Below are 25,628 nucleotides of genomic sequence, written 5' to 3' on the forward strand. Positions count from 1 at the left end.
CTGTTGAAAAAACTCTATTCTACGAACAAATGCGAAATTCTTATGGTATGATGACATAAAACAGATGTATTAAAATACTACGAAATGATATTTACAGCAAAAACGGAAAGAACAATGGGTGTACGGTAAAAATACACAAATTAACTGTAACTAGTAAAAAAAGATTTTCTATCAGATACAATTTACGTATCAAGTAGAAGCGAAATCAAACTTAACTGTATTACATTAATTCTTAAGGGACATAATGGATTTCCGTAACGCTGTAAAATTGATTCCAAAACAAAACTTAAATGAATAAAAAAGGACAACCCGAAAGTTGGAGGATAAGCAAACCTCGCGTTTCATTTTACTCCATGATGTCATTAAAGTGATTATCATTGTAATTATGATAAAAATAATTATCAGCAAAGTAAAATGTTGTTAAAAAATGACTATGAAACTATAAGAGGTAGTATCTTAGGAAAATTAATAAAACTCACCGTCAATCCACTGAACACAAAATCCCGAGAATTTATAAGACAAAAACTAAAGAAACATGAACCAACTAGACTTTATGTCAAAATTAAAGAGAAACAAAAATTACCTAAATCATCAAAAACTAGACCTATAATAAAGACACAGAGTTGTATACTTCCACGCCAAAAGATATTTGCACCCCTGAACTTGAAAATAGACTCATAATTCAAAGGTAATTAAATGCTATTTTTCCTCTAGTCTTCACGATAAACTCTGACTATGGAAAAACAATGAAGGCTAAAGTCAACATAGATCATCTTTTACATTAAGTTATCCAAGAGTTAGAAAATAAAGAAAACATCAAGAAAATGCACATACTTACATATTTGCATAGTTATACCCATCGAACTATTACAACCACTAACAATAGGGATTTATCTACTAAAAAAATGATAACACACTTAATATAGGAGAAGAAATTTAGACACTTTTTACTTTCAAGATAAAATTCACTATTCGTCAAGCAAAGAAGGTTTCCTCACCAACATCGCCATAAAGCAACAATAATATACAAAATATCGATCCAAAAAGACTTATGTGTCTTTTACCGGGGGATATAGAAAAATGAAAAATGAAAGAGATTTTTTTTAACCATTTTTCTTGATTTTGAATGTCAAAACATTGTGATTCCCTTAAAAATTGGTGAGAAAGATTATCCCAAGGATATATAAAACACATGGAAATTGAAAGCGCTATTCTAGCATTAGAGAACGATAAGCTCAAATATCGCACGAGATACGCCAAACCATTTAACAACACTTTGAGCTCATGATATATCAGAGACATGCTATAACGTGCAGAAGATAGTGATGTACAAGAAATTCAGAAACAAGGCTGACCTTTGCTAAAATCATTGATTTACAAGAGCAAATTAACAGTAAAAGAAAATAAATTTAATAATAGAATACTATTATTTAGAAATCTATATCCTACGTCAAGAAAGTGAGTCACTTAGTTTTAAGATTTACTTAAGCTACGCATAAACAAAGAGCAAATTTAGATTTAGTACAATTAGTAGAAATTTTATATATAAATATATATATATATATATATATATATATACATATACATCATATTCGCAATTTTGATTGCTTTGCGCGCCAATCTTTCATTTTTTGTACTCAAAGTCAATAAGAAAAGTTGAAAAACTTTTTTGAAGTTATATTTCTATAGCCACGTTATGCATGAGAGTAAATCAACGATGTCAGATTAGTGACCTTGACAAAAAGTGTGACATAAGTCAATTTTGCGTGTGACTCTCTCTTCACTCTACCCCATACGGTACTTTTGATCTCCTGAACTTCACACGATTTCAGTATTCCACGCCACCCCTTCTAGGGTTTTTATAAAGTTAGTTTGTTTTTTTCAATGCTATTTCAAGAAAAAAAGAAAAAATGGGTGTGGTTCTGGGAAGCTCCTGACAGATGTTAAACATAAAAAAATATTTTGTTGACCTCCGTAGCATTTAATTGTCCGCGATGAAAATAGTAGTTTTCGTCCGATAAGTACCATCGTCTGCAGGGCTATTTTGCGGCCCAAGCGATGTAAAGCAGCCAAGGAGCAATGGCTCTAGCGCTTATGTGGCGAATTCTATTTGTTTTACCAATCGCACAATAGCGTCTTCAAAACGCGCAAGGTAAAAAAAGTATTCATTTTTTTTTACTCTAAGTGATTTTTATTTCATATTCTTATATTAAATAGACAGTTTATTCATGAATATGTATTTTTATTAGTGAATACTACAGATTAAGAAAAGCAAATCATATTTTATTTTTTTTTTTAATAACATATATACAACGAGAGCAAGAAATAACAATAATACACGGCAAAGAGTATAAGTAAGAGTATATATACTACTACTTACCTACACATATGTTCATACTTTAGTTTAACAAACGTTTGTGTGTGTTACTTTCTCTGTTTTTCTATCTCTTATCGGATACCTGTTTACTGTGCGTAGTTGCGCATGTGCGCAAATTTTGTTGGCTCTTTACTAAAGACGGATTAAAATATGGTGTTTGAATGAACAAAATTAAAAAGCCCTCGGAAATCTTGTATTATGGTCAAATATTGATATTTTAAAATAATCCTGTTTACAAAGAAGAAATTTTTTTACATGATGACAAAATGATACTAACTCCAATATCAAGTTATCATTTTGTAAAAGTGCAAAATATTAAAATAAGCAATGAAAAAGGCCTACCTGTGTAAGTACAACAAAGAGACAGAGAGCGAGTGCGACAGCTGACGATCAGTGGCGATATCTATCTCACTAACTCTTACAGGGGTACTGCTAAAATGCCTTTTTCATTTTTGTTTTTTATTATTTTGCCCTTGTCGAAACAAACTAAAAGAGCTCATTAATAGAAATTTTTTTTGCCCTACACGCTGGTATTTTTATTTTTTTCTGCATACCAAACCGTTAAAAGATATAAGCAAAACGAACTTTAACACACAATTTTACGTAACTTCGACACGAATAATCCACTCAAAAATAATTATAACTCTGTCTTTTAAAATCAGCAAACTAAATTATATATAATATAAGAAACGCCTAATTAATTATCAATTTTCTAATTCAGAAGTTTTTCGGTTGGTATCCATATGTAATGAGAACAGAAATCAGATCGGCGTGCTGCGTAGCACAATCAGTAAGATCCCTAACTACTAATCCACAGGATGCGGTTAGTAAACTTTGAAAGTTTTCTTTACACACATATATTACATATTATATATATGTGGACGTACGTGTGCTATGCATCACACACACGATATATATATATATATATATATATATATATATATATATGTACTCTCAAAGTCCGAACGAAATAAATGTAAATCGGATAAGTACCTTTTAATAAATTTTAAATACGATATTTAGCCTCATGATGTCAGGACCTCAAGAGGCTCCCTTTAAAAAGAAAAGTCAATACCTGCCAGCACATTGAGTTAAATCACTGTTGGTCATAAAAAGATCGGTACAACAAGTTAGATTGTTTATTGTAGAAATATCTTTTTATTAAACGTGAAAATAGCTAGGGTGTGCTTAAGACAATCTTTCCGTCCTGTAAATAGAACACAGTAAGATAGATGATGACCAAGTTGTTTGAAAGAAACTTTGCAAGGGGCCCGCACAAGAGACATGCGTACTTAGAAAAATAGGATGGTAGTGATAACAATGAAAAAATGAGAAGGGTATGAGGACATAAAAAACGTAAAAACCCTGCCACATGCATACGGTAGAATCATACTACTACTATGACTACTACTACGACTACTACGACTACTACTACTACTACTACTACTACTACTACTACTACTACTACTACTACTACTACTACTACTACTACTACTACTACTACTACTACTACTACTACTACTACTACTACTACTACTACTACTACTACTACTACTACTACTACTGCTATTACTACTACTACTACTACTACTACTCCCGGGTGGGGTTTTCGCTAGTTTCTCCATACCGGGCGCTTCCCCGGGTGGCGGATAGGGGCATCCTCTTGAAATAAGAGGTGACGATGGGCAGCTAAGGTAGCTCTCTATGGTGGTGGTCGGGGGCGTGGATCGGGGGGCGTGTGTGGCGCTGGCGTGTGTATCTGCGGCGGTGTGGACGGGGGACTAGTGCCCCATGCCTCCATCGGTGTGGATGTACGGGCCGGCTCTGCTTGTGCTCCTTGTTCTTCGCTTTTTGCTGCTTCCGTGAGTGGCACTCCATTGCTTGATGCGGGCCAACAAAAACTAGCACCCGTCGTGTATAGAAGTAAGCGGCGGTTAAAACATTCTTCTCAGATACATGCATCACACACTCTTACTAAACAAACACAGGGACACTTACGGATTGCTCTGGGTTGCGTGTGGCGGGTCCTTTTCCGGGCTTGCGTTGGGGGCCCGGCCACGGGTGAAGCCGGATGATGAGGCCCGGGTAAGTCTGGGTAACCACATCTGATATGGCTGTACGCCTCATGAACAAAAAAGACGTGGTGGGCCGACTAATCTAGGCTTACTACCACTGAGGAGGCTATATGGCGGCACCTTAGTGCCTTACGCCAGCCCGTTTTGTTGGGTTGTCTGCGTGGTCTCGGGACTGTACGCCTGCCGCTCGTCTCGCTGGGATGATCGTTGTGTACCAACAAATACATACATTACACACGAACACCCTTCTTACACTGGTTACTCAACGCCAGGGCAGTCTCCGCGGGTGGGACTGAGGGAGAGTGGCGACTCCCGGCCGGCCCGAGCAAGTAGCATCTCTCTCTGGTAACAGAGAGGGCTGCTGCCCTGGTTTTAACCCTTTCCAAATGCTTATTTTTAGGAAAAAAAGGGTAGTGCTGGCCTTCGCGGGTCAGTACGAAAGTAAAAAGATGCCAAAATGAAAAACGTCGATGTAAAACAGGTACCCCAGGCGGTAACCTCTCTGAGGGAATCCGCCGTCAGTTCCGATCCGGTGAAAGCCCGGGTGACTGACGCAGGCCCCACGGATTCTGGGGGGGGCCACAAAGACGTGTCTCATGGCCAACAGGGACTGCTAAATGTTCCATGGCCTTTCTTTTCAGACAAAGGACGACGAGGAAGCCTGTCGAGTATAGGCACTAACGACACCGAGGTTAGCAAGGTGTCGGTATTTAGCAACCAGACCCAGGAAGAGCTTGCCTCTTTAGAAGAAAGTGCCACTAGGCTCGGAAAAAAGCGACAGCAAGTTGCTGATAAAGTCCAATCAGCAACGAATGACATTACAGAGACGCTAAAACTGATTAATGATAAGTACGGCAACACAGCGAACGCCGTTAAAAATGGACTCAAAGCGGCGCTTAAGCATCTTCAAGAGGCAGAGGTGCTAAGAGAACGCTGTCTTACTGAAGAAGATTTGTACATGAACGCTTGGAAGTCGTCATTTGAATCCCTGCAGTGGAGGGAAAAAAGGCGAGATAATTTCCGTCGGCATGTACAGAAACGAACCCTGAACACTGCCTTAAAGGAAATAGAACGAAGTAAGAGAAACAGGAGCCCATCGGACAGCCCTGAAAAACGCCAGCATACTATGTCTTTAAAGAAAAAGAAGACAAGTAGTGGCAAACAAGAGGAAATTCCCCTGAATGACAAAACAAGCCAGAAGAAAAAAGTGGACCCCACAACAACAGTAGTAGTAAAGATGGCTGAAGGGCAGACCTTTGCAACGGTGCTGAAGACTATGAAGGCGAACTTTGACCCCGATAAGGCTAAAGTGGCAGTCCAAAGTGTTGTCACTACAAAAAAAGGAGACATACTTATTAAAGCCAAAGGTGTAGAGAATGCTACTGCATTCTCACAGCAAATTGAAAAGTCGGTAGCCGGACAGGGTACCGTGAAAATGAGCGACAGAAAAGTGACATTAGAGGTCCGAGACCTGGATGCCATTGTAGAGGAAGATGAGGTCAAAGAGGCTTTCGCTAGGACTTTTGGACATCAGAGCCAGGAGCTGGAAGTTGCTCTCTTAAAGCCAAATGCCAGAGGACAGAGGCTGGCTTTAATCAAGGTGGACGAAACAACTGCCAGACAAGTAGAAAAGGAAGGCAGGTTACGAGTTGGCTTTGTAAGCTGCCGAATTCGAAGAAGAATCGAAGTAACAAGATGTTTTAAATGCCTGGGATATGGACACGTCTCGGGCAACTGTAGGGAAGAAAACAGATCCAAGCTTTGCTTCCGGTGTGGAAGCTCAAACCACCGGAAGAAAGAGTGCCTAGGTCCAGCACGGTGCTTCCTTTGCCTAACAACGGACAACAAGCACGAAGCAGGCAGCGGAAGCTGCCCTTTATTTAGAAGAGCCCTGAAAGAGGCCAGGGATAAGGCCCAAGCAGGGTCAAAATAAGGCAGAAAGGCCTTCAGTGGAAAGACAGGCTTATGTGGACCCACGCTGCGCTGGGTACTTTTTACCTATCAGCAAGGGAAAGCATTAAGCTTATAGTGGTGCTGGCTGAGTAGGCGGCCTACTATGAAGCGCTAGACAGGGTGCTGGTCCTCAGGGACCCCGAGTCCTTTTCAGGACTCTAGAGCATCAGCACCTCTAGCAAATGGTGGCGAGCTAGCTCGTTACTGCTGTGAGACGCGATGGTCTCTCTAGTGGCTCTACCCTGAAGTAATGCTTACGCAGTTCCGGGGTGTATCAAAAGCCACGCTGCATGGGAGGGGGTTTTAGTGGGTATGGATGGTCTAATAAAAAAGATCCACCAAGTCCCACACTATCGCTGTCCCTGCAGTACGCCTCAATGCATTTCCCCTTCCTCCACAAAAAAAAAACTACTACTACTACTACAACTACTACTACTAATACTACTACTTCTACTACAACTACTACAACTACTACTACTACTATTAGTACTACTACTACTACTTTCCCTCCACAGTATGCGTAACCTTGTCAAAGACCATGCTGCTTGCAGCCTAGGTCAGGTGAGGGGGCTTTAAACTAACGGCATATTATCCTTTCTCACACTTCTGTCAAATCCTTCATCCTTAAACGTGATTCTTAAAATACTGTCATACATTTATATTGACATACTTTCGTAGTGTCGTTAGGTTCTAGTATTAGTTGGGGTTGGACGTCGCCACTCACAACTCTTTGCAGGTGTGGAGGAGGAGGCGAGACTCGATGCGGTGACTGGGAAAGCTCGGATATCTCTACCACTGATAAAGTTGTACGTTCAAGAACAAAAAAAATGACGAACCTTTTAACAAAGAAGTTTAACCATTGCCAGGCTATATGGAAGGCACTTTTAGTGCATACCAGCTGGTACTCCCTTGCGAGGCCGGGATTCGGGGATTGGAAGTTGTCTTTCCCTGTCTTGCGGTTGGGGCTTGGCACGACATGGAAGAACCTCACATCCACACTAAAACAGAACCTTATCACCTAGTTTGCTATTACTGGGAACTCATCAAAAAAAGTCCCCAGCCAAGGACAGAAGGCTCGCCGTATTTGCCGTGCGGTGCGACCCGTGAATGGCCAAAGGGAGATCGTGGGCAGTAAGGCGATACCTGGGCTGCGTGCCAAAGTGATCTAAGCTGTCTTTGGATCCTGCTGACTGCAAGACGGAAGGCCAGATTCTTAACCAGGTCTGGTCAATCGACTAACACTGACGCGGCCGCGGGGCGGGGGTGGGCTAGTCGTACTGCTACTGCGGTCTTGCTGGCCTGGCAGAGGCCTGTTGGGCTGGGATAGTATGAGAGCGGTGCAGCTGCTGCTCGGCTTTTGCGCTTTCTCAGCTTAACGGACCTTTGTTTAGGTTGGTGGGATCGCTAGCCTAGCGTTGCTGACTTGTCTTGGCTGCTTGGATCCTCCAGTGTAGTAAGTGCGTTCTGCCGTGTGATGTCTGCCGGAAACTCTTTAGAGAGTGGATCGCTTTTTGCTTAGGGCGTGATACTCAAGGGAGTGGAGGTGGGCTAGCGTGGTGGGGCGTGCTATATTTCGAGGTTACCCACTTGGTCTGAAACCATCTTTCAGACATGTGTTGGGGGTGGACGGCAGCCTCCACCAGCTGAGGGATCCAGATAAGTTAGTGGGGACCTTAAGATGAAACTTGTATGTAACAGATATGGCCCATATTAACTTAACCAAGAAAAGAGTGAAATGAGTAAGTGATGAGAGGGAATTTCCTGACCAAAACGATGTGGAGAAGCCGGATCAGAGGAAAGAATCTGACATGGCTGCCAATGCGGCATTTAACGACCTCGTCAAGGCAATGGAGAAGCTGAGCACGCTTGTAGTGAAGCATCTTAACATGGCGGATACTAAAAATGCTAACATCGTGTTGGCGGTGACTGCTATAAGCATCCTTAAGCGTTTCCAGGCAAGACTTGGGAAAGCGGACGAGCTACCCTTGAGCGGCACACAGAGGAGAATAAAAATAAAAGCTAAGGAAAAGCGAGGACAAGGGAGAAAGACTCCGAGTTCAAAACAAACTCCGGCAAAGGCTCTAAAAAAGGCAAAGGGGTCTGGACCTCAGCCGCATACAGAGGTTTATGCAGCTAAAGATCCAGCCAAACAAGCTAAATGAGTGAAGGTCCAAAAAAAGCGAAAGCAGAAAAGAAAAGACCGAGGGTATTAAGCCCCTTGGGGGTAAGGATCTACCCCCCCCCCTAAAGTTGCCAAGAAGAGGTGCTGCAGGGTCAGTCCCAAGGCGATCTTGGTTGTGCCAGCAGAAGGCAAAAAGTGTGCTGAGGTCTTGGCCTTGATGAAGAAGGTCGACGTGGCTGAGCTCGATGTGGACGTGGGGTCTGTCAGGGAGACAAGAACGGGAGGTGTCCTCGTTGAACTGAGAAACCCTTTGCCTGATCAACGTGATGTGTTCGCTAAGGCACTAAAAAGTTCTGTGGCGGACGCAGATGGTGTAAAAACCCTCGCTCAGAGCCTAACCTGGAAAATCAGGGACGTCGATCTAACGGTGACCAAGGAGGAAGTCAAGGGAGGAATAAAGGGCTGCTTCGACGAAGGTATGGCCCCTGGTTTGGCTGTGGGGCTATCCGCTGAATTTAACAGAAAAAACCGCATAGCCTACGTCAAGACACCTGCGATGGTGGCCCCTATTCATGATAAAAGGGACCGCATAAGGTTAGGTTAGGTAAACTTTCCGATGCGCCTGAGGCCAACAGTTAGGCGCTGCTTCAGATGCCTGGGCTTCGGACACATTGCGAGGCAGTGTGGTGGACCTGACAGGACATGGGCGTGCTGGAGGTGTGGTAAAAAGAGTCACATGGCACAAGATTACTTCAAAAAAGAAGTGAGCTGTTTTCTGTGTGGGAGCGTGGTCCTAAAACCGGACACCAGAAACGTCGCTGGAACTGCCAGGTGTCGAGCGCCTCAGGCGTCTATAGGGGTGGTTAAGTGGAAATAGCGGTAATCCTGCAAGTAAACCTTGATAGGATCGTGCTTGCGCATGATCTGATGGACCAGTTTTCCCATGCCCGCACACTTTACCGGGTCAAGGATGGTACTGCAACAGGACTGGAGGCGCAGCCATCCTGATTAGCAGTGACAAGTTCCCCGTATCTGAAACTGATGTTGGGGACGGGTTCGTGTGAATCAGGAGTGGAATTGTATTCTATGTGAGCTGCCACGTTTTTCCTAACATTTCGATCAGCGTCTTGAGAGGGTGGCTTGCCGAACTTGAGGATGCTATTTACGTATGCTGGGAAAATGGTGACATAGTCCTGAGTGGCGACTTCAACTCCAAAGCCATCAGTTGGAGGAGCCGAGAACCAACTCCACAGGGTGGGTGGTGCTAGAGATGGCCGCAAGGCTAGATCTCATCATCTTGAACTCTACGATAGTTCGGCAACGTTCAAGTGGCCGTGAACCTGGGCACGATCATCGATCTTATGCTGGTGTCATAAAAAATGGTGGCGCGAATGTCTGACTGGCTTATCCTGGAGGACTACACGGCTAGTTATCACCAGTATGTCAGCTTCATGTTAAACAAGAACCGAGGAGCAAGCTCGCGAGAAATCATCCGAAAGCGCGTTAGCGGGTGGATTGTGGCAAAACTCAATCGAGATTTGCTGCAGGAAGCCATGGTTAGTGCGTCCCCTCCTGCTGATTTGAGCTAGATCACAAGTATAGCGGAGGTTAAGGCACTCTTGAATAGCAATATGAGATGGGGCAAGGAATCATGTGATGCGTGGATGCCCAAAAGGGGCTGCCAGGAAGGGTCAACGTTCGTGCTGCTGGTGGGCCGAAGAAATCGCAAACTTCTACGGAAAGGCGCAGCATCTGCGGTGTCTTGCACAGCGACACAGAACTTGTGAAGACGCTGAAGTAGCTGTTGCTGCGTACAGAAACGCAAAAAAGGCCTTGGTAAGGACGATAAGGATGAGCAAAAACCTATGCTGGCACGAACTTATTGCTGATGTGGATAAAGATACGTGGGGCCTGGGCTACCAAATCGAGCTAAAAAAACTGCGTAGCTCGGACCCGGTAGCGCTAATAGAGCCTTCCTTCTTGGATAGGGTGGTCTCTTGTCTCTTCCTGAAGTATTCCAAAAGAAGGCGGAAGGACATAAGTGTGGGCACGGTGCCTCTCTTTACTCTCAATAAATTAAGGTCAGTGGTATTGGAGGCGCTGGACCGCAAGGCCCCAGGTCCAGACGGGGTGCTATCTAGAGTCCTCAAAGTGATAGCCACGGAAAAACCACATGTGTTGCTGGACATGTTTAATGCGTCTTTGCGCAACGGACTGTTCAGCAAGCGGTGGAAGATTCAAAGGCCTGTCCTTTTGAACAAGGGCAAACCACCCCCCTTGGTTCCGTCGTCGCTCTGACCTTTGTGCATGCTGAACAATGCCGGGAAAATGCTTAAAAGGCTGACACGAACTCGTCTAAGAGGGGAAGTCAGTCTCTCAGACAATCAGTACGGGTTTCGAGGGGGATGATCGACAGTCATGGCTGTGGCTGAGGTCCTTGAGTCGGTAAAGGAGGCAGGGAAAACTTAATAAAAGGGCCACATAAGGTTAGGTTAGGTAAACTGCAGGATGCACCTGAGGCCAACAGTTGAGTGCTGCTTCAGGTTCCTGGGTTTTCGACACATTTCAAGGCAGTGTGGTAGACCTGACAGGACAGGGGCGTGCTGGAGGTGTGGTAAAAAGAGTCACGTGGCACAAGACTACTCTAAAAAAGAAGCGAGCTAAAGAACGATTCTTCTCAGATGCATGCATCTTACTTCCACTAGAAAAACACAGGCATACTTACGAATTGTCCTGGGTTGCGAGTGGCAGGGTCTTTTCCAGGCTTGCGTTAGAGGCCTGCTGGTAGTTAAAACCAGACGATAAGGCCCAGGTGAGTCTGCGTAACCATTTCTGAGATGGCTTTACGCCTTATGAACGAAAAAGACGTGGTGGGCTGATCATTCTAGGCTAACTACTACTGCAGAGGCTATATCGTGAAACCTTAGTGCCTCACGCCTGCTCATTTTGTTGGGTTGTCTGCGCCAGTCACGGTCGTGGGACTGTTCACCTGCTCGTCTTGCTAGAATGACTGTAGTGTACCAACATATACACATATTACACACGAACGCTATTCTTAGACTTGTTAATCAACGCCAGGGCAGTTTCCGTGGGTGGGACTGAGGGGGAGTGGCGACTCCCGGCTGGCCCGAGCAAGTAGCGGTCTTTTCTGGTGACAGAGAGAGCTGCTGCCCTGGTTTTAACCCTTTTCAAATACTTATTTCTAGAAAAAAGGGTAGTGCTGGCATTTGTGGGTCAGTACGACATCAAAACAGATGCCAACATCGAAAACGTTAATGCAAAACTTGTACTCCAGGCGCTAACCTTCCTGAGGAAATCCGCTGAAAGTTCCGATCTAGTGAAATCCCGGATGACTGTTGCAGGCCCCACGGATTCTGATAAAGGTTGACCAAGACGTGTCTCATGGCCAACAGGGACTGCCTAATGTTCCGTAGCCCTTTTTCACAGACAAAGAACGAAGAGAAAACCTATCCAGCATAGGCACCAACGACACTGAGGACGGCAACGTGTCAGTAATAAGCAACCAGACCCAGGAGAAGCTTGCCTGTTTAAGAAAAAATAGTGCTAAGCTTAAAGTTATGCAAAAGCATGTGACTGATAAAGTCCAATCAGCAATAATAAAGATAACAGAAACGCTAAAAGCAATTAATGATAAGTATAAAAACACAGCGACCACTGTTAAGAATGACTGTCATTTTATTTCCTAAAGTAAAGAAAACAAAGGCAAGATAATTTCCGACGATGTCTATAACAAAAAATCCTTAACATTGCCCTTAACAAAATAGAACGAAGTAAAAGAAACAGGAGCCCATTAGACAGCCCTAAGGGACGCCATCAAACCATGTCTTGAAAAAAACCAGAGGGGATAAATGGGTCATGGAACCCATGGTAAGAACAAAGTTCTTTAAACATGAGATGAGTATAGACACAATTTCTTAGGTAACAAGGGGGTCACCATACGCACAGGAAGAACGAAGCTCTGTAAACGTTAGTACTGCATTTATGTTGTTTACTAAAACAAAAACTTGTAAAACGAATAAAAAAAAATAAAAAAAAATATTATACTACTCACGATGGTTGAAATTCGTGAGTACTGTATTTATGCACGACGTTCTTACGAAGTTCAACCATCGTTAGTAGTATAATGTTTTTTTTTTTTTTTTTTTTTATTCGTTTTTCAAGTTTTTGTTTTAGTAAACAACATAAATGCAGTACTAACGTTTACAGAGCTTTGTTCTTCCTGAGCGTATGGTGACCCCCTTGTTACCTAAGAAATTGTGTCTATACTCATCTCATGTTTAAAGAACTTCGTTCTTACCATGGGTCCCATGACCCATTTATCCCCCCTAGTTTTTAATTTTTTTAATTTTTTTTTTTCTTCATTTCTTGTTTTATTTTATTATATTTCTTGTTTTTTTTTCATAATTTATTTTATTACACTTTTTTTTCATTTTTTTTCATATTTCATTTAATTACATTTTTTTTCATTTTTTTGTATTTCCTTTATTTAATTTCTTTCTTATTTTCATATTTAATCTTTTTTTTTCGTTCCCTTTTTTTTCATATATCATTCTTTTTTTTTTATATTTAATTTCATTACTTTTTTTTTCATTCTTTTGTATTTCCTTTATTTTAATAATTTATTTATTTATAAAATAATTTATTTATAAGAGTTATTATTAGCATTACTGTAATGCCAAAAAAAACCTCAGGTTTAACTAAATTCGGTCGGTACTTTATGTATCAAATGCATAAAATACAAATAGTTAATGCGTAAAAACGCGCCTTATTATGTATAATCTACATAAACATATTTATGCTAATTAAAATTTTTTTTTTCTTTTTTTGTTTTTGTTTTGATTTAGATGTATTATTTAGAAAACAAATACACAATTTATAAAACAAATACATAATTGAATGTATTATCAGTGAATACATTTAAAAATGGAATGTTATAGTTACAAACAACACTATAAGTACAAGAAACGAAGTTTCCATAGTCGGCAGCGCTCGTAGAAGAGTGAATAAGGTGCTGGACTTACATGCAGGAGATGAAGGGTTCATATCTCTTTATTGAAAAATGGTTTTTTTTTTTTTTTTTTTTTTTAAATTGTAAAGAAAAAAATTAAAAGTCAAAAAAAAATTATTGTGGGAGAGTAAAATTAAAATTTGTTGAAAAATTAATTGCTTGGGAGTGTGAGGGAAAATGGTGGGTAAAGGTGTGTAGAAGAGTAACACGGCACGGTTGGCAGATATACATATATAGTGGGGAGAGGGAAAGTGTATGGAGAACAGTTGGTGAGGGGGACGGGGTAAGGGGAAAAACTTAAAAGGAAGAGACTCTGGGTAAACGACTTTCGTTTCAAAAAAAAAAAATCTCTCGGTTTAAAAATTCCAGCCCCCCGAGTAACGCGACATAAAAAACTTCGTTCTAAGAAAAAAAAAAAAAAAAAAACCATTATTTATTAAAAATCAGTAGGACTTGATCTGAAATCCATTTAAAATAATCATTTTTTACTGTAGACTTTATAATACTTCCCAAATTATAAAAAAAAATTTTGTATTTAGTAACCATACACCTAAACTGACACCACGCTAGTAGTAATTAATCCAGCTAAACGATCGTATAGTTTACTGAGTCTACAGTATTGGTCGGGTAAAATTTGTAGTGCGTGCCTGTTGTTAAGGGTTTTTCGTGAAATAATATTCATCATTATTGCTTTCTGCTACGTTTAACAAATCAATGGCAGTAATAACAATAAAATAATAGTTTGATATCAGCTAAAAATAATACTGCCTGTGTGCTTGTTATAATTATCACACATGCATACTTTTTGATCACTCCTTAAGAAATAAAATATGTTGTAAAGGAGGTTTATTTAAAAACATGCGTAGGAATCCACGATGTAAAAGAAAGAACACTGAGGTGTCACCAGGTGCTGGCCGTCCTAAAAAATTGAAAAGACCACATAGCAGGAAAGGTGGCAGAAAGAGAGTGGAAACTGAAAAAGCGTGTCAGCGTGTTTTATATGATAGAGCACACGACATACTTGAAAGTGTTGATAACAATGTTGCACTATTGGAGCTAGCTCTGACATTATGTAAAAAAAAAATTAATCAACAAAATCCAGATGACGTTATTAATGAAGCGCAAGTCCAAATCAAACACACCAACGAGTCTGGCTTAGCATATTACTTGGAATCTGATTTTAGTAAAAGAACATACGTAGCTCATGTGAAAGACGCGCTATCGAGAAATGTTAACATTTACCCATCCTACACTTCCCTTCAAAAAGCTATGGCTGATTGCAAACCAAGTAATTATTCTGTGTCTGAAGTGGAAGTTGCAGTATCTCTGCAATGTTTACTAAACAAATCTGCAGAGAGACTTTGTGAGACCGTATGTATACAATAGAACCGAGATCATCTACGCAATCTGAAACTTACTGTTACTGGTGGGTTCAACAGTTCTGCTGGTCATGTTAATGCGCATCAAAAATGTGAGCAGTCTGAAAACGAAATGCAAAATAGTAAGCTGTCATTGATGGTGACAAATATTCTGATTATCGAATTGCGCTGCAGATCAAATGGTAAATCATTCAAAGTATATTTTGTTATAAAATTTAACTTTGTTTTACCGTCATTATTTTGTTTTTTCGGTCGTTATCTTGCTTAAAGGTTGTATAGCACATCCTTTTTACGCTAATGTGCATGTTTGAAACAAAATTTTTCACCAAGTCTTCTTACTACTTGACTATAACAGTGTTAATAAATTATAAAGGTATAGTTTTGTTAAACCCAGATTAAAATTTTTCCAAACAAAACGCTTAAATATTAATAACAATATAGCCATTTGAAGAAAATCTACTTTGCCCTTGTTGACTCCAAGAATACTCCAAGAATATAAAAGATTGAATAACGAAATTCGCTGTCTGAAAGCGCACACATTGACAATGTCGAACAATAAAGTAGTGACCGTTGACTTTTGAACAATAATAGTGACCGTTGACTTTTGTGTAACAATAACAATCCTAGACGGCAAGTGCGTCAATTTAATAGTTGGAAACAAAGCTACCTGCCGATGTCCGATGTGCCTATGCACTACTCACGAACTTAGTAAAATAGAAAGCGATTCCACACCAATAGACTCATCCTTATTTTGTGGACTTGGCTTACTACATTGTGAAATCAAGGCTTTCGAGCTGCTACTTCATACGTCTTACAAAAAAAAGATGAAACCACCAGAATGGGAGATAACAAAAAATAACAATGGTAATACAATTACGTATATTATTTTATTAAAATTTGTTGAGAGAGTGTTTATGAGTCAATAGTTTCCTCAGCCGAACAATAATACGATACGTTATAAAATACAATTATATTTTCTGAAAAGAAACTTAGAACTGAGTGGCCTTGCAACGCATACTTAATACTTTATATATAATAATGAATACAGTAAATAGTGGACATTAATGAATGAAAACAAAAAAAAAGTAAATATTGTTATTAAAAAATTAGAGAATTTGCAGTAACTTCGTAATAACGTTGGATTTTGTAATTTCAGGTGTTTATGAACAACGTAAGGAAATTGTTCAACAGAAGATTTTTAAAGCATTTTCTGAACGGGTGGATCAGGTACTTCAGGGTCACGGGACCACAAACACGGGCAATCTTGCTCGTAAATGCTTCAGTGATCCCGAGAAGTTTGCAAATACTTTAGATATAAACCTTGAACTAGTAGTTGGAATATCAACTGTTCTGACATTATTCAAGTCGAAAAAAAAACTTAATTTGGAAGATCTGGAGAAGTACTGCAGACATATGTACAAAATATATTACCAAGAATTTCCATGGGCCAGGATGAGTCCAACCGTGCACAAACTGCTGGAACATGGTTGCCAGATCGCTGCAAAATTTCCTCTACCTATATCCTTGTACGCAGAAGATGCTCAAGAATCATGGCATCGATATCATCGAAGAAATCTGATTATGCATTCTTGACAAGTTAGCAGAAAAGTTCGACTGCAGGATACATTCGATAGAGCCGTCTGCATGAGTGATCCGATGATATCGATGATTAATCTTCAGAAGCGCATAGAAGCAAAGGAAAGACTTGAGTTGACAACGGAGGCCAAGAAATATATAATGCAAACGTAAGTTTATTATACGTACATATATTTTTTTAGCTTGGATTCCAAAATATTGTAGTTTTAGTGATTTAAAGAATGTAGAACTTATGCAAAATTTTATATAGTCCAATACTACAATGTGCATATACGTGTGAACAATTGAGCATTCTAAGTGTATGAATTCTGTGACAGAACACGTATACTTTTTGAAAAAACGTTAAAAGTTATTTTTAATTAATTGCAATAAAAGCGAACTGAAATAATTACAGAAATCCCCTAAATTCTCGCTTAAGCCCTAATCTTACGAATTACAGATGTTTGTTTAGTCAGTTATGATTAACATTAGCCAATAATTTATTATGTGTAATTTTTGAACTAATGTACTATGTAGTATTTAAATATATATTTAGATCATACGATACTTAATAATTTCAAGAAACCTATGAATGGACACAAAAAAGTACGAAAAACTCTTATGTAGAATAGTGTTGGTAAATCTGCATGCAATAATTCGAGTTACTTTTATTTTAGTATGTTTTTTTTAACCATACTCAATTTTACATGTGTACTATATTTCTTATTTATTCATAACTCTATCATGTTATTAAATATTACAATGAAAAATATCTTTAAGTCTTATTCTGCCAAGATTTATTTTTATTAGCAGTAGATTAACATTCAAATTTATTTAATCAACTTTATTTTACGCATAATATTAAAACATAGTATTAATATAATGTTATAGAGAAAATGACAACTACTATGAGATGGGCGACGAGTTAGAGATTATTGAAGATAAAAGTGAAGAGGAATAAGTACGTACGAAAGCAGATGAGACCAGATTAAATCATTATACGTAATGAATAAAAAAAATTTATGGACCCATTTATAATGCGAATTCATGTTGTGATTTGTAGACCGACTTCTGTAATTTAAGGTTGACACACTCGTACTTGAAACAAAAAGCTTCATTTGAGAATTGTAAATTAATAACGTGTACTCTTTCTTGACAATTTAGTTCACTAGTATGCTGAGTATTAATTAAAAAATTTATTTAATTACATCTAGCATGAACAGTATCCTTTTCTACAGTAAACAAATTCTTATTGTTTCAATCATAAAGATCTTGGATCCGTCATTTTTAATGATTCGTATTCAGCACCCCAAAAAACCCCCATGTACGTATTTTCATAGACTTTAACCAATTTTTCATTTTTTCGGCCGCCATATTGGTTCCGCCATTTTGGATTTTAAAATTTTTATGTCAAATTCCAATTCAGCGACTACAAAAATATAAGTATACCAATTTTTAGAAAAAAATAATAATCTGCTGGCATTCTAGACAATAATTTAGTCGATTACCAGTGCTGGAGGGTGACTTTAGGGGTGGTTTACACCCCCGTGAGTATTTTTTTTATTCGGACCAATTTTTTGTTATTCTACGCAATCTTACCTTGATACTCCAAAAAAAATCATCTTGATCGGTTCAATACAGCAGCCACTCTTTTATTGATTCAAAACAAAACACGTTTTTTCCCACTGTGCGTCCTGCCGCCTTCTTTTGGGATGCTCCGGGAAGAGTCACGAAACCATCCTCTCCAAGAAGGAAGGATCCATCGGTGCTACTGGATCTGAGCTGCGCAGTCTTTTTGCGCGATTCAGTAGCTCAGCCCCCACGTATCTTTATCTACATCAGCGATGAGTTCGCGCCAGCATCGGTTCTTGCTCACCTTAATCTCTCGCACCTAGATACTTTTTGCTCCTCTGTACGAAGCAACAGCCACCTTCATGTCTTTGTGATTTTCGCGTCATTGTGCAAGATGGCGTAGAAGCTGCGCCTCCCCAGGCAGGTTGGCAATTTCTTCGGTCCACCAGTAGCACTAGCACCACCCCCGCCTGTCGAATCTTTTAAGCATACACGTGTCACACCACTCCTTAAAACGTCTCATGATACCCCTTAGAAGTGCTTCGACTCTGACCGAAATGGTAATCTTGAATAAATCAGCAGGAGGGCGCGCGCTTGACATAGCTTCCCGCAACAAATCTCGATTGAGCTTCGCCATGTTTCAGCTGGCATCGCGCCCTCGAGGCACTTCTCGCAAGTTTGCACCAAGTCGGCTGATTTTTATTTGGGGATCCTGACAGATCCTTTCAAGCTCTAGTCCCTACACGCATACACCACTCATACTTTCATTCATTTTTCAAAGTCCCCACTTTTTTGTTTTTTCTTTTGTTTTTGAGGAAACTTAGTCCCTCACACACTCGGACGAATGATCACCTATTTGTTTAGAGCCTACCCTATCCCAAGCTAGGCTCCCCCTCCAACGACAAGGTCTTGCAAATCCTAGAGGGTGACAACTACCCGAAGACGTTGCTCCCATAGTGAGAAGAATCATGGTGGAACTGGGACGAAAAAGGGCTGAGTCTGCTGCAGAGTCACATGATCTTGAGCTTGGTGGAAGATCCAAGCTGGGCCTGGAGGTCAAGTTTCGGAAAAGCGCTGACATGGCATTTGAGGTACTTGCGAGGGCGATGAATGACCTCAAGGCGCTCATGGCTAAGCACCCTAACACGGCGAGGACCATAAAGGATCTCGTTAGGCTGGCAGCGACGGCTGTAGGCGCCCTTAAGCATTATCAGGATCGGCTTGAAGAAGCAGAGATGCCAGAGATTGGTTTAGAACCAAAAGAAAAAAGGAAGCGAAGGAGAGGAAGAGAAACCCCAAGCCCAAAATTGACGCCAGAAAAGGACTCGAAAAAGCCAAGAGGGCTTGGCTTTCAGCTGCGACCAGAGCATGGCGTGGTTGGCGGAACGGGCAAAGAGAAAGATTGGACGGAGGTTTAGAAAAAAGAAAAAAAAAAAAGTAACCAGTGAAGGAAAAGGCTAGGAAGGATAAGATCCCAGAATCAGAAGCCAAGCCAGCCTGACTGCCGCGAGGCGTTTGCTGACGAGCTTAAATACGCTGTGGCGAGTGCTAGTGGCATTAAGACCCTTGTCAAACGCTTGACATACGAGATAAGAGACTTTGACCCTATGGTGACGAAGGAAGATGTGCAGGCTACACTTAAAAGATGTTTTGAGAAAAAGATGGCACCCGTCTTGGCAGTACGGCTGTCGTCTGGCACTGTCAGGAGAAATTGGGTAGCCTACGTTGAGTAACTTGCAACGGCAGCTACGATCTTTAACAAGATGCATTACATAAGGCTGGGCTAGGTGAACTGCAAGATGGGGCCTAAGTACAATGCTGAGCGCTGCTTCAAGTGCCTGGGCTTTGGCCACATTGCTAGGCAGTGTGGCGGGCCTTACAGGACCAGGGCGTGCTAGAGGTGTGGTGAAAGAGTCCACCTAGCACGTAACTGCTCCAAAAAAAGTGAGCTGTTAGCGCTGTGTGAAATTGACGTCCTAAAACCAGACACCGAACACGTCGCTGGAACTGCTGGGTGTCAAGAGCTGAGGGCGTTAGCGGAAGGAGCTCAGCGAACATGGCAGTGATCCTGCAAGTAAACATTGATAGGACCGTGCTTGAGCATAATATGATGGACCAGTTCTCTCGCGCCGAGGGTGTAGACTTGCTCTTTATAAATGAGCCGTCCCACATGTTACCGGGTGCGGGCTGGTACTGCGACAGGACTGGATGCACGGCCATCCTCATTCGCAGCGACAAGTTCCCCGTATCTGATTTTGGAGGTGGGGACGGTTTCGTGTGGATCAGGAGTGAAAGTGTACTCTATGTGAGCTGCTACTTTTCTCCCAACATATGGATCGAAGTCCTTAGAGGACGGCTTGCCGACCTCGAGGATGCTATTCGTGTGTGCGGGGAAAATAGCGACATAGTCCTGGCCGGTGACTTCAACTCCAAGGCCATCACTTGGGGGGAGCCAAGAACCGACTACAGGGGGCAAGCGGTGCTAGAGTTAGCTGCAAGGCCAGATGTCATCGTCATATAAACTCTGGTAGTTCAGCAATGTTCAGGTGAACCGGACACCGGGGTATGACAATCGACTTTACACTAGCGTCGTAACAAATAGCAGCGCAAATATCTAACTGGCAGGTTCTGGAAGACTATACGGCTTGTTATCACCAACATGTCAGCTTCTTAATTAATTAGCAACATGGTGCAAACTTGCGAGGAGTGCCTCAAGGGCGCGCTGCCAGCTGAAACATAGCAAAGCTCAATCGAGATTTGTTGCGGGAAGCTATATCAAGCGCGCGCCCTCCTGCTGATTTATTCAAGATTACCATTTCGGTCAGAGTCGAAGCACTTCTAAGGGGTATCATGAGACGTTTTAAGGAGTGGTGTGACACGTGTATGCTTAAAAGATTCGACAGGCGGGGGTGGTGCTAGTGCTACTGGTGGACCAAAGAAATTGCCAACCTGCGCAGGGAGGCGCAGCGCCTACGCCGTCTTGCACAATGACGCGGAAATCACAAAGACACGAAGGTGGCTGTTGCTTCGTACAGAGGAGCAAAAAGTATCTAGGTGCGAGAGATTAAGGTGAGCAAGAACCGATGCTGGCGCGAACTCATCGCTGATGTAGATAAAGATACGTGGGGGCTGAGCTACTGAATCGCGCAAAAAGACTGCGCAGCTCAGATCCAGTAGCACCGATGGATCCTTCCTTCTTGGAGAGGATGGTTTCGTGACTCTTCCCGGAGCATCCCAAAAGAAGGCGGCAGGACGCACAGTGGGAAAAAACGTGTTTTGTTTTGAATCAATAAAAGAGTGGCTGCTGTATTGAACCGATCAAGATGATTTTTTTTGGAGTATCAAGGTAAGATTACGTAGAATAACAAAAAATTGGTCCGAATAAAAAAAATACTCACGGGGGTGTAAACCACCCCTAAAGTCACCCTCCAGCACTGGTAATCGACTAAATTATTGTCTAGAATGCCAGCAGATTATTATTTTTTTCTAAAAATTGGTATACCTATATTTTTGTAGTCGCTGAATTGGAATTTGACATAAAAATTTTAAAATCCAAAATGGCGGAACCAATATGGCGGCCAAAAAAATGAAAAATTGGTTAAAGTCTATGAAAATACGTACATGGGGGTTTTTTGGGGTGCTGAATACGAATCATTAAAAATGACGGATCCAAGATCTTTATGATTGAAACAATAAGAATTTGTTTACTGTAGAAAAGGATACTGTTCATGCTAGATGTAATTAAATAAATTTTTTAATTAATACTCAGCATACTAGTGAACTAAATTGTCAAGAAAGAGTACACGTTATTAATTTACAATTCTCAAATGAAGCTTTTTGTTTCAAGTACGAGTGTGTCAACCTTAAATTACAGAAGTCGGTCTACAAATCACAACATGAATTCGCATTATAAATGGGTCTATAAATTTTTTTTATTCATTACGTATAATGATTTAATCTGGTCTCATCTGCTTTCGTACGTACTTATTCCTCTTCACTTTTATCTTCAATAATCTCTAACTCGTCGCCCATCTCATAGTAGTTGTCATTTTCTCTATAACATTATATTAATACTATGTTTTAATATTATGCGTAAAATAAAGTTGATTAAATAAATTTGAATGTTAATCTACTGCTAATAAAAATAAATCTTGGCAGAATAAGACTTAAAGATATTTTTCATTGTAATATTTAATAACATGATAGAGTTATGAATAAATAAGAAATATAGTACACATGTAAAATTGAGTATGGTTAAAAAAAACATACTAAAATAAAAGTAACTCGAATTATTGCATGCAGATTTACCAACACTATTCTACATAAGAGTTTTTCGTACTTTTTTGTGTCCATTCATAGGTTTCTTGAAATTATTAAGTATCGTATGATCTAAATATATATTTAAATACTACATAGTACATTAGTTCAAAAATTACACATAATAAATTATTGGCTAATGTTAATCATAACTGACTAAACAAACATCTGTAATTCGTAAGATTAGGGCTTAAGCGAGAATTTAGGGGATTTCTGTAATTATTTCAGTTCGCTTTTATTGCAATTAATTAAAAATAACTTTTAACGTTTTTTCAAAAAGTATACGTGTTCTGTCACAGAATTCATACACTTAGAATGCTCAATTGTTCACACGTATATGCACATTGTAGTATTGGACTATATAAAATTTTGCATAAGTTCTACATTCTTTAAATCACTAAAACTACAATATTTTGGAATCCAAGCTAAAAAAATATATGTACGTATAATAAACTTACGTTTGCATTATATATTTCTTGGCCTCCGTTGTCAACTCAAGTCTTTCCTTTGCTTCTATGCGCTTCTGAAGATTAATCATCGATATCATTGGATCACTCATGCAGACGGCTCTATCGAATGTATCCTGCAGTCGAACTTTTCTGCTAACTTGTCAAGAATGCATAATCAGATTTCTTCGATGATATCGATGCCATGATTCTTGAGCATCTTCTGCGTACAAGGATATAGGTAGAGGAAATTTTGCAGCGATCTGGCAACCATGTTCCAGCAGTTTGTGCACGGTTGGACTCATCCTGGCCCATGGAAATTCTTGGTAATATATTTTGTACATATGTCTGCAGTACTTCTCCAGATCTTCCAAATTAAGTTTTTTTTTCGACTTGAATAATGTCAGAACAGTTGATATTCCAACTACTAGTTCAAGGTTTATATCTAAAGTATTTGCAAACTTCTCGGGATCACTGAAGCATTTACGAGCAAGATTGCCCGTGTTTGTGGTCCCGTGACCCTGAAGTACCTGATCCACCCGTTCAGAAAATGCTTTAAAAATCTTCTGTTGAACAATTTCCTTACGTTGTTCATAAACACCTGAAATTACAAAATCCAACGTTATTACGAAGTTACTGCAAATTCTCTAATTTTTTAATAACAATATTTACTTTTTTTTTGTTTTCATTCATTAATGTCCACTATTTACTGTATTCATTATTATATATAAAGTATTAAGTATGCGTTGCAAGGCCACTCAGTTCTAAGTTTCTTTTCAGAAAATATAATTGTATTTTATAACGTATCGTATTATTGTTCGGCTGAGGAAACTATTGACTCATAAACACTCTCTCAACAAATTTTAATAAAATAATATACGTAATTGTATTACCATTGTTATTTTTTGTTATCTCCCATTCTGGTGGTTTCATCTTTTTTTTGTAAGACGTATGAAGTAGCAGCTCGAAAGCCTTGATTTCACAATGTAGTAAGCCAAGTCCACAAAATAAGGATGAGTCTATTGGTGTGGAATCGCTTTCTATTTTACTAAGTTCGTGAGTAGTGCATAGGCACATCGGACATCGGCAGGTAGCTTTGTTTCCAACTATTAAATTGACGCACTTGCCGTCTAGGATTGTTATTGTTACACAAAAGTCAACGGTCACTATTATTGTTCAAAAGTCAACGGTCACTACTTTATTGTTCGACATTGTCAATGTGTGCGCTTTCAGACAGCGAATTTCGTTATTCAATCTTTTATATTCTTGGAGTATTCTTGGAGTCAACAAGGGCAAAGTAGATTTTCTTCAAATGGCTATATTGTTATTAATATTTAAGCGTTTTGTTTGGAAAAATTTTAATCTGGGTTTAACAAAACTATACCTTTATAATTTATTAACACTGTTATAGTCAAGTAGTAAGAAGACTTGGTGAAAAATTTTGTTTCAAACATGCACATTAGCGTAAAAAGGATGTGCTATACAACCTTTAAGCAAGATAACGACCGAAAAAACAAAATAATGACGGTAAAACAAAGTTAAATTTTATAACAAAATATACTTTGAATGATTTACCATTTGATCTGCAGCGCAATTCGATAATCAGAATATTTGTCACCATCAATGACAGCTTACTATTTTGCATTTCGTTTTCAGACTGCTCACATTTTTGATGCGCATTAACATGACCAGCAGAACTGTTGAACCCACCAGTAACAGTAAGTTTCAGATTGCGTAGATGATCTCGGTTCTATTGTATACATACGGTCTCACAAAGTCTCTCTGCAGATTTGTTTAGTAAACATTGCAGAGATACTGCAACTTCCACTTCAGACACAGAATAATTACTTGGTTTGCAATCAGCCATAGCTTTTTGAAGGGAAGTGTAGGATGGGTAAATGTTAACATTTCTCGATAGCGCGTCTTTCACATGAGCTACGTATGTTCTTTTACTAAAATCAGATTCCAAGTAATATGCTAAGCCAGACTCGTTGGTGTGTTTGATTTGGACTTGCGCTTCATTAATAACGTCATCTGGATTTTGTTGATTAATTTTTTTTTTACATAATGTCAGAGCTAGCTCCAATAGTGCAACATTGTTATCAACACTTTCAAGTATGTCGTGTGCTCTATCATATAAAACACGCTGACACGCTTTTTCAGTTTCCACTCTCTTTCTGCCACCTTTCCTGCTATGTGGTCTTTTCAATTTTTTAGGACGGCCAGCACCTGGTGACACCTCAGTGTTCTTTCTTTTACATCGTGGATTCCTACGCATGTTTTTAAATAAACCTCCTTTACAACATATTTTATTTCTTAAGGAGTGATCAAAAAGTATGCATGTGTGATAATTATAACAAGCACACAGGCAGTATTATTTTTAGCTGATATCAAACTATTATTTTATTGTTATTACTGCCATTGATTTGTTAAACGTAGCAGAAAGCAATAATGATGAATATTATTTCACGAAAAACCCTTAACAACAGGCACGCACTACAAATTTTACCCGACCAATACTGTAGACTCAGTAAACTATACGATCGTTTAGCTGGATTAATTACTACTAGCGTGGTGTCAGTTTAGGTGTATGGTTACTAAATACGAAATTTTTTTTATAATTTGGGAAGTATTATAAAGTCTACAGTAAAAAATGATTATTATAAATGGATTTCTGATCAAGTCCTACTGATTTTTAATAAATATTCGTTTTGATTATTTATTTATTAAAAACGTAGTAAGTAAATATTGTAGAATCTAATAAGAGGAAACTAGCATTTTCA

The 25,628-nt window shown here is 39.7% G+C and overlaps 1 protein-coding gene across 1 annotated transcript; it reads left to right on the forward strand.

Annotated features, from left to right (window-relative positions):
• Window positions 1–20,138: 20,138 nt before the first annotated feature.
• Window positions 20,139–20,603, forward strand: LOC149374071 (uncharacterized). The gene has a single exon (XM_089594974.1). The coding sequence runs from the start codon at window positions 20,139–20,141 to the stop codon at window positions 20,601–20,603; it is 465 nt and encodes a 154-aa protein (XP_089451100.1).
• The last annotated feature ends 5,025 nt before the right edge of the window (window positions 20,604–25,628 follow it).

The sequence above is a fragment of the Copidosoma floridanum genome, unplaced genomic scaffold (genome assembly GCF_036245765.1).
Source record: "Copidosoma floridanum isolate Cflo_tuat_1 unplaced genomic scaffold, Cflo_Japanese_pri ptg000022l, whole genome shotgun sequence".
In the NCBI taxonomy this organism is placed as follows: Eukaryota; Metazoa; Arthropoda; class Insecta; order Hymenoptera; family Encyrtidae; genus Copidosoma; species Copidosoma floridanum.

What these genes read in the sequence shown, in the direction of transcription:
- LOC149374071 (XM_089594974.1), top strand. Translation starts at nt 20,139, where the DNA reads ATGGCAGTGATCCTGCAAGTAAACATTGATAGGACCGTGCTTGAGCAT.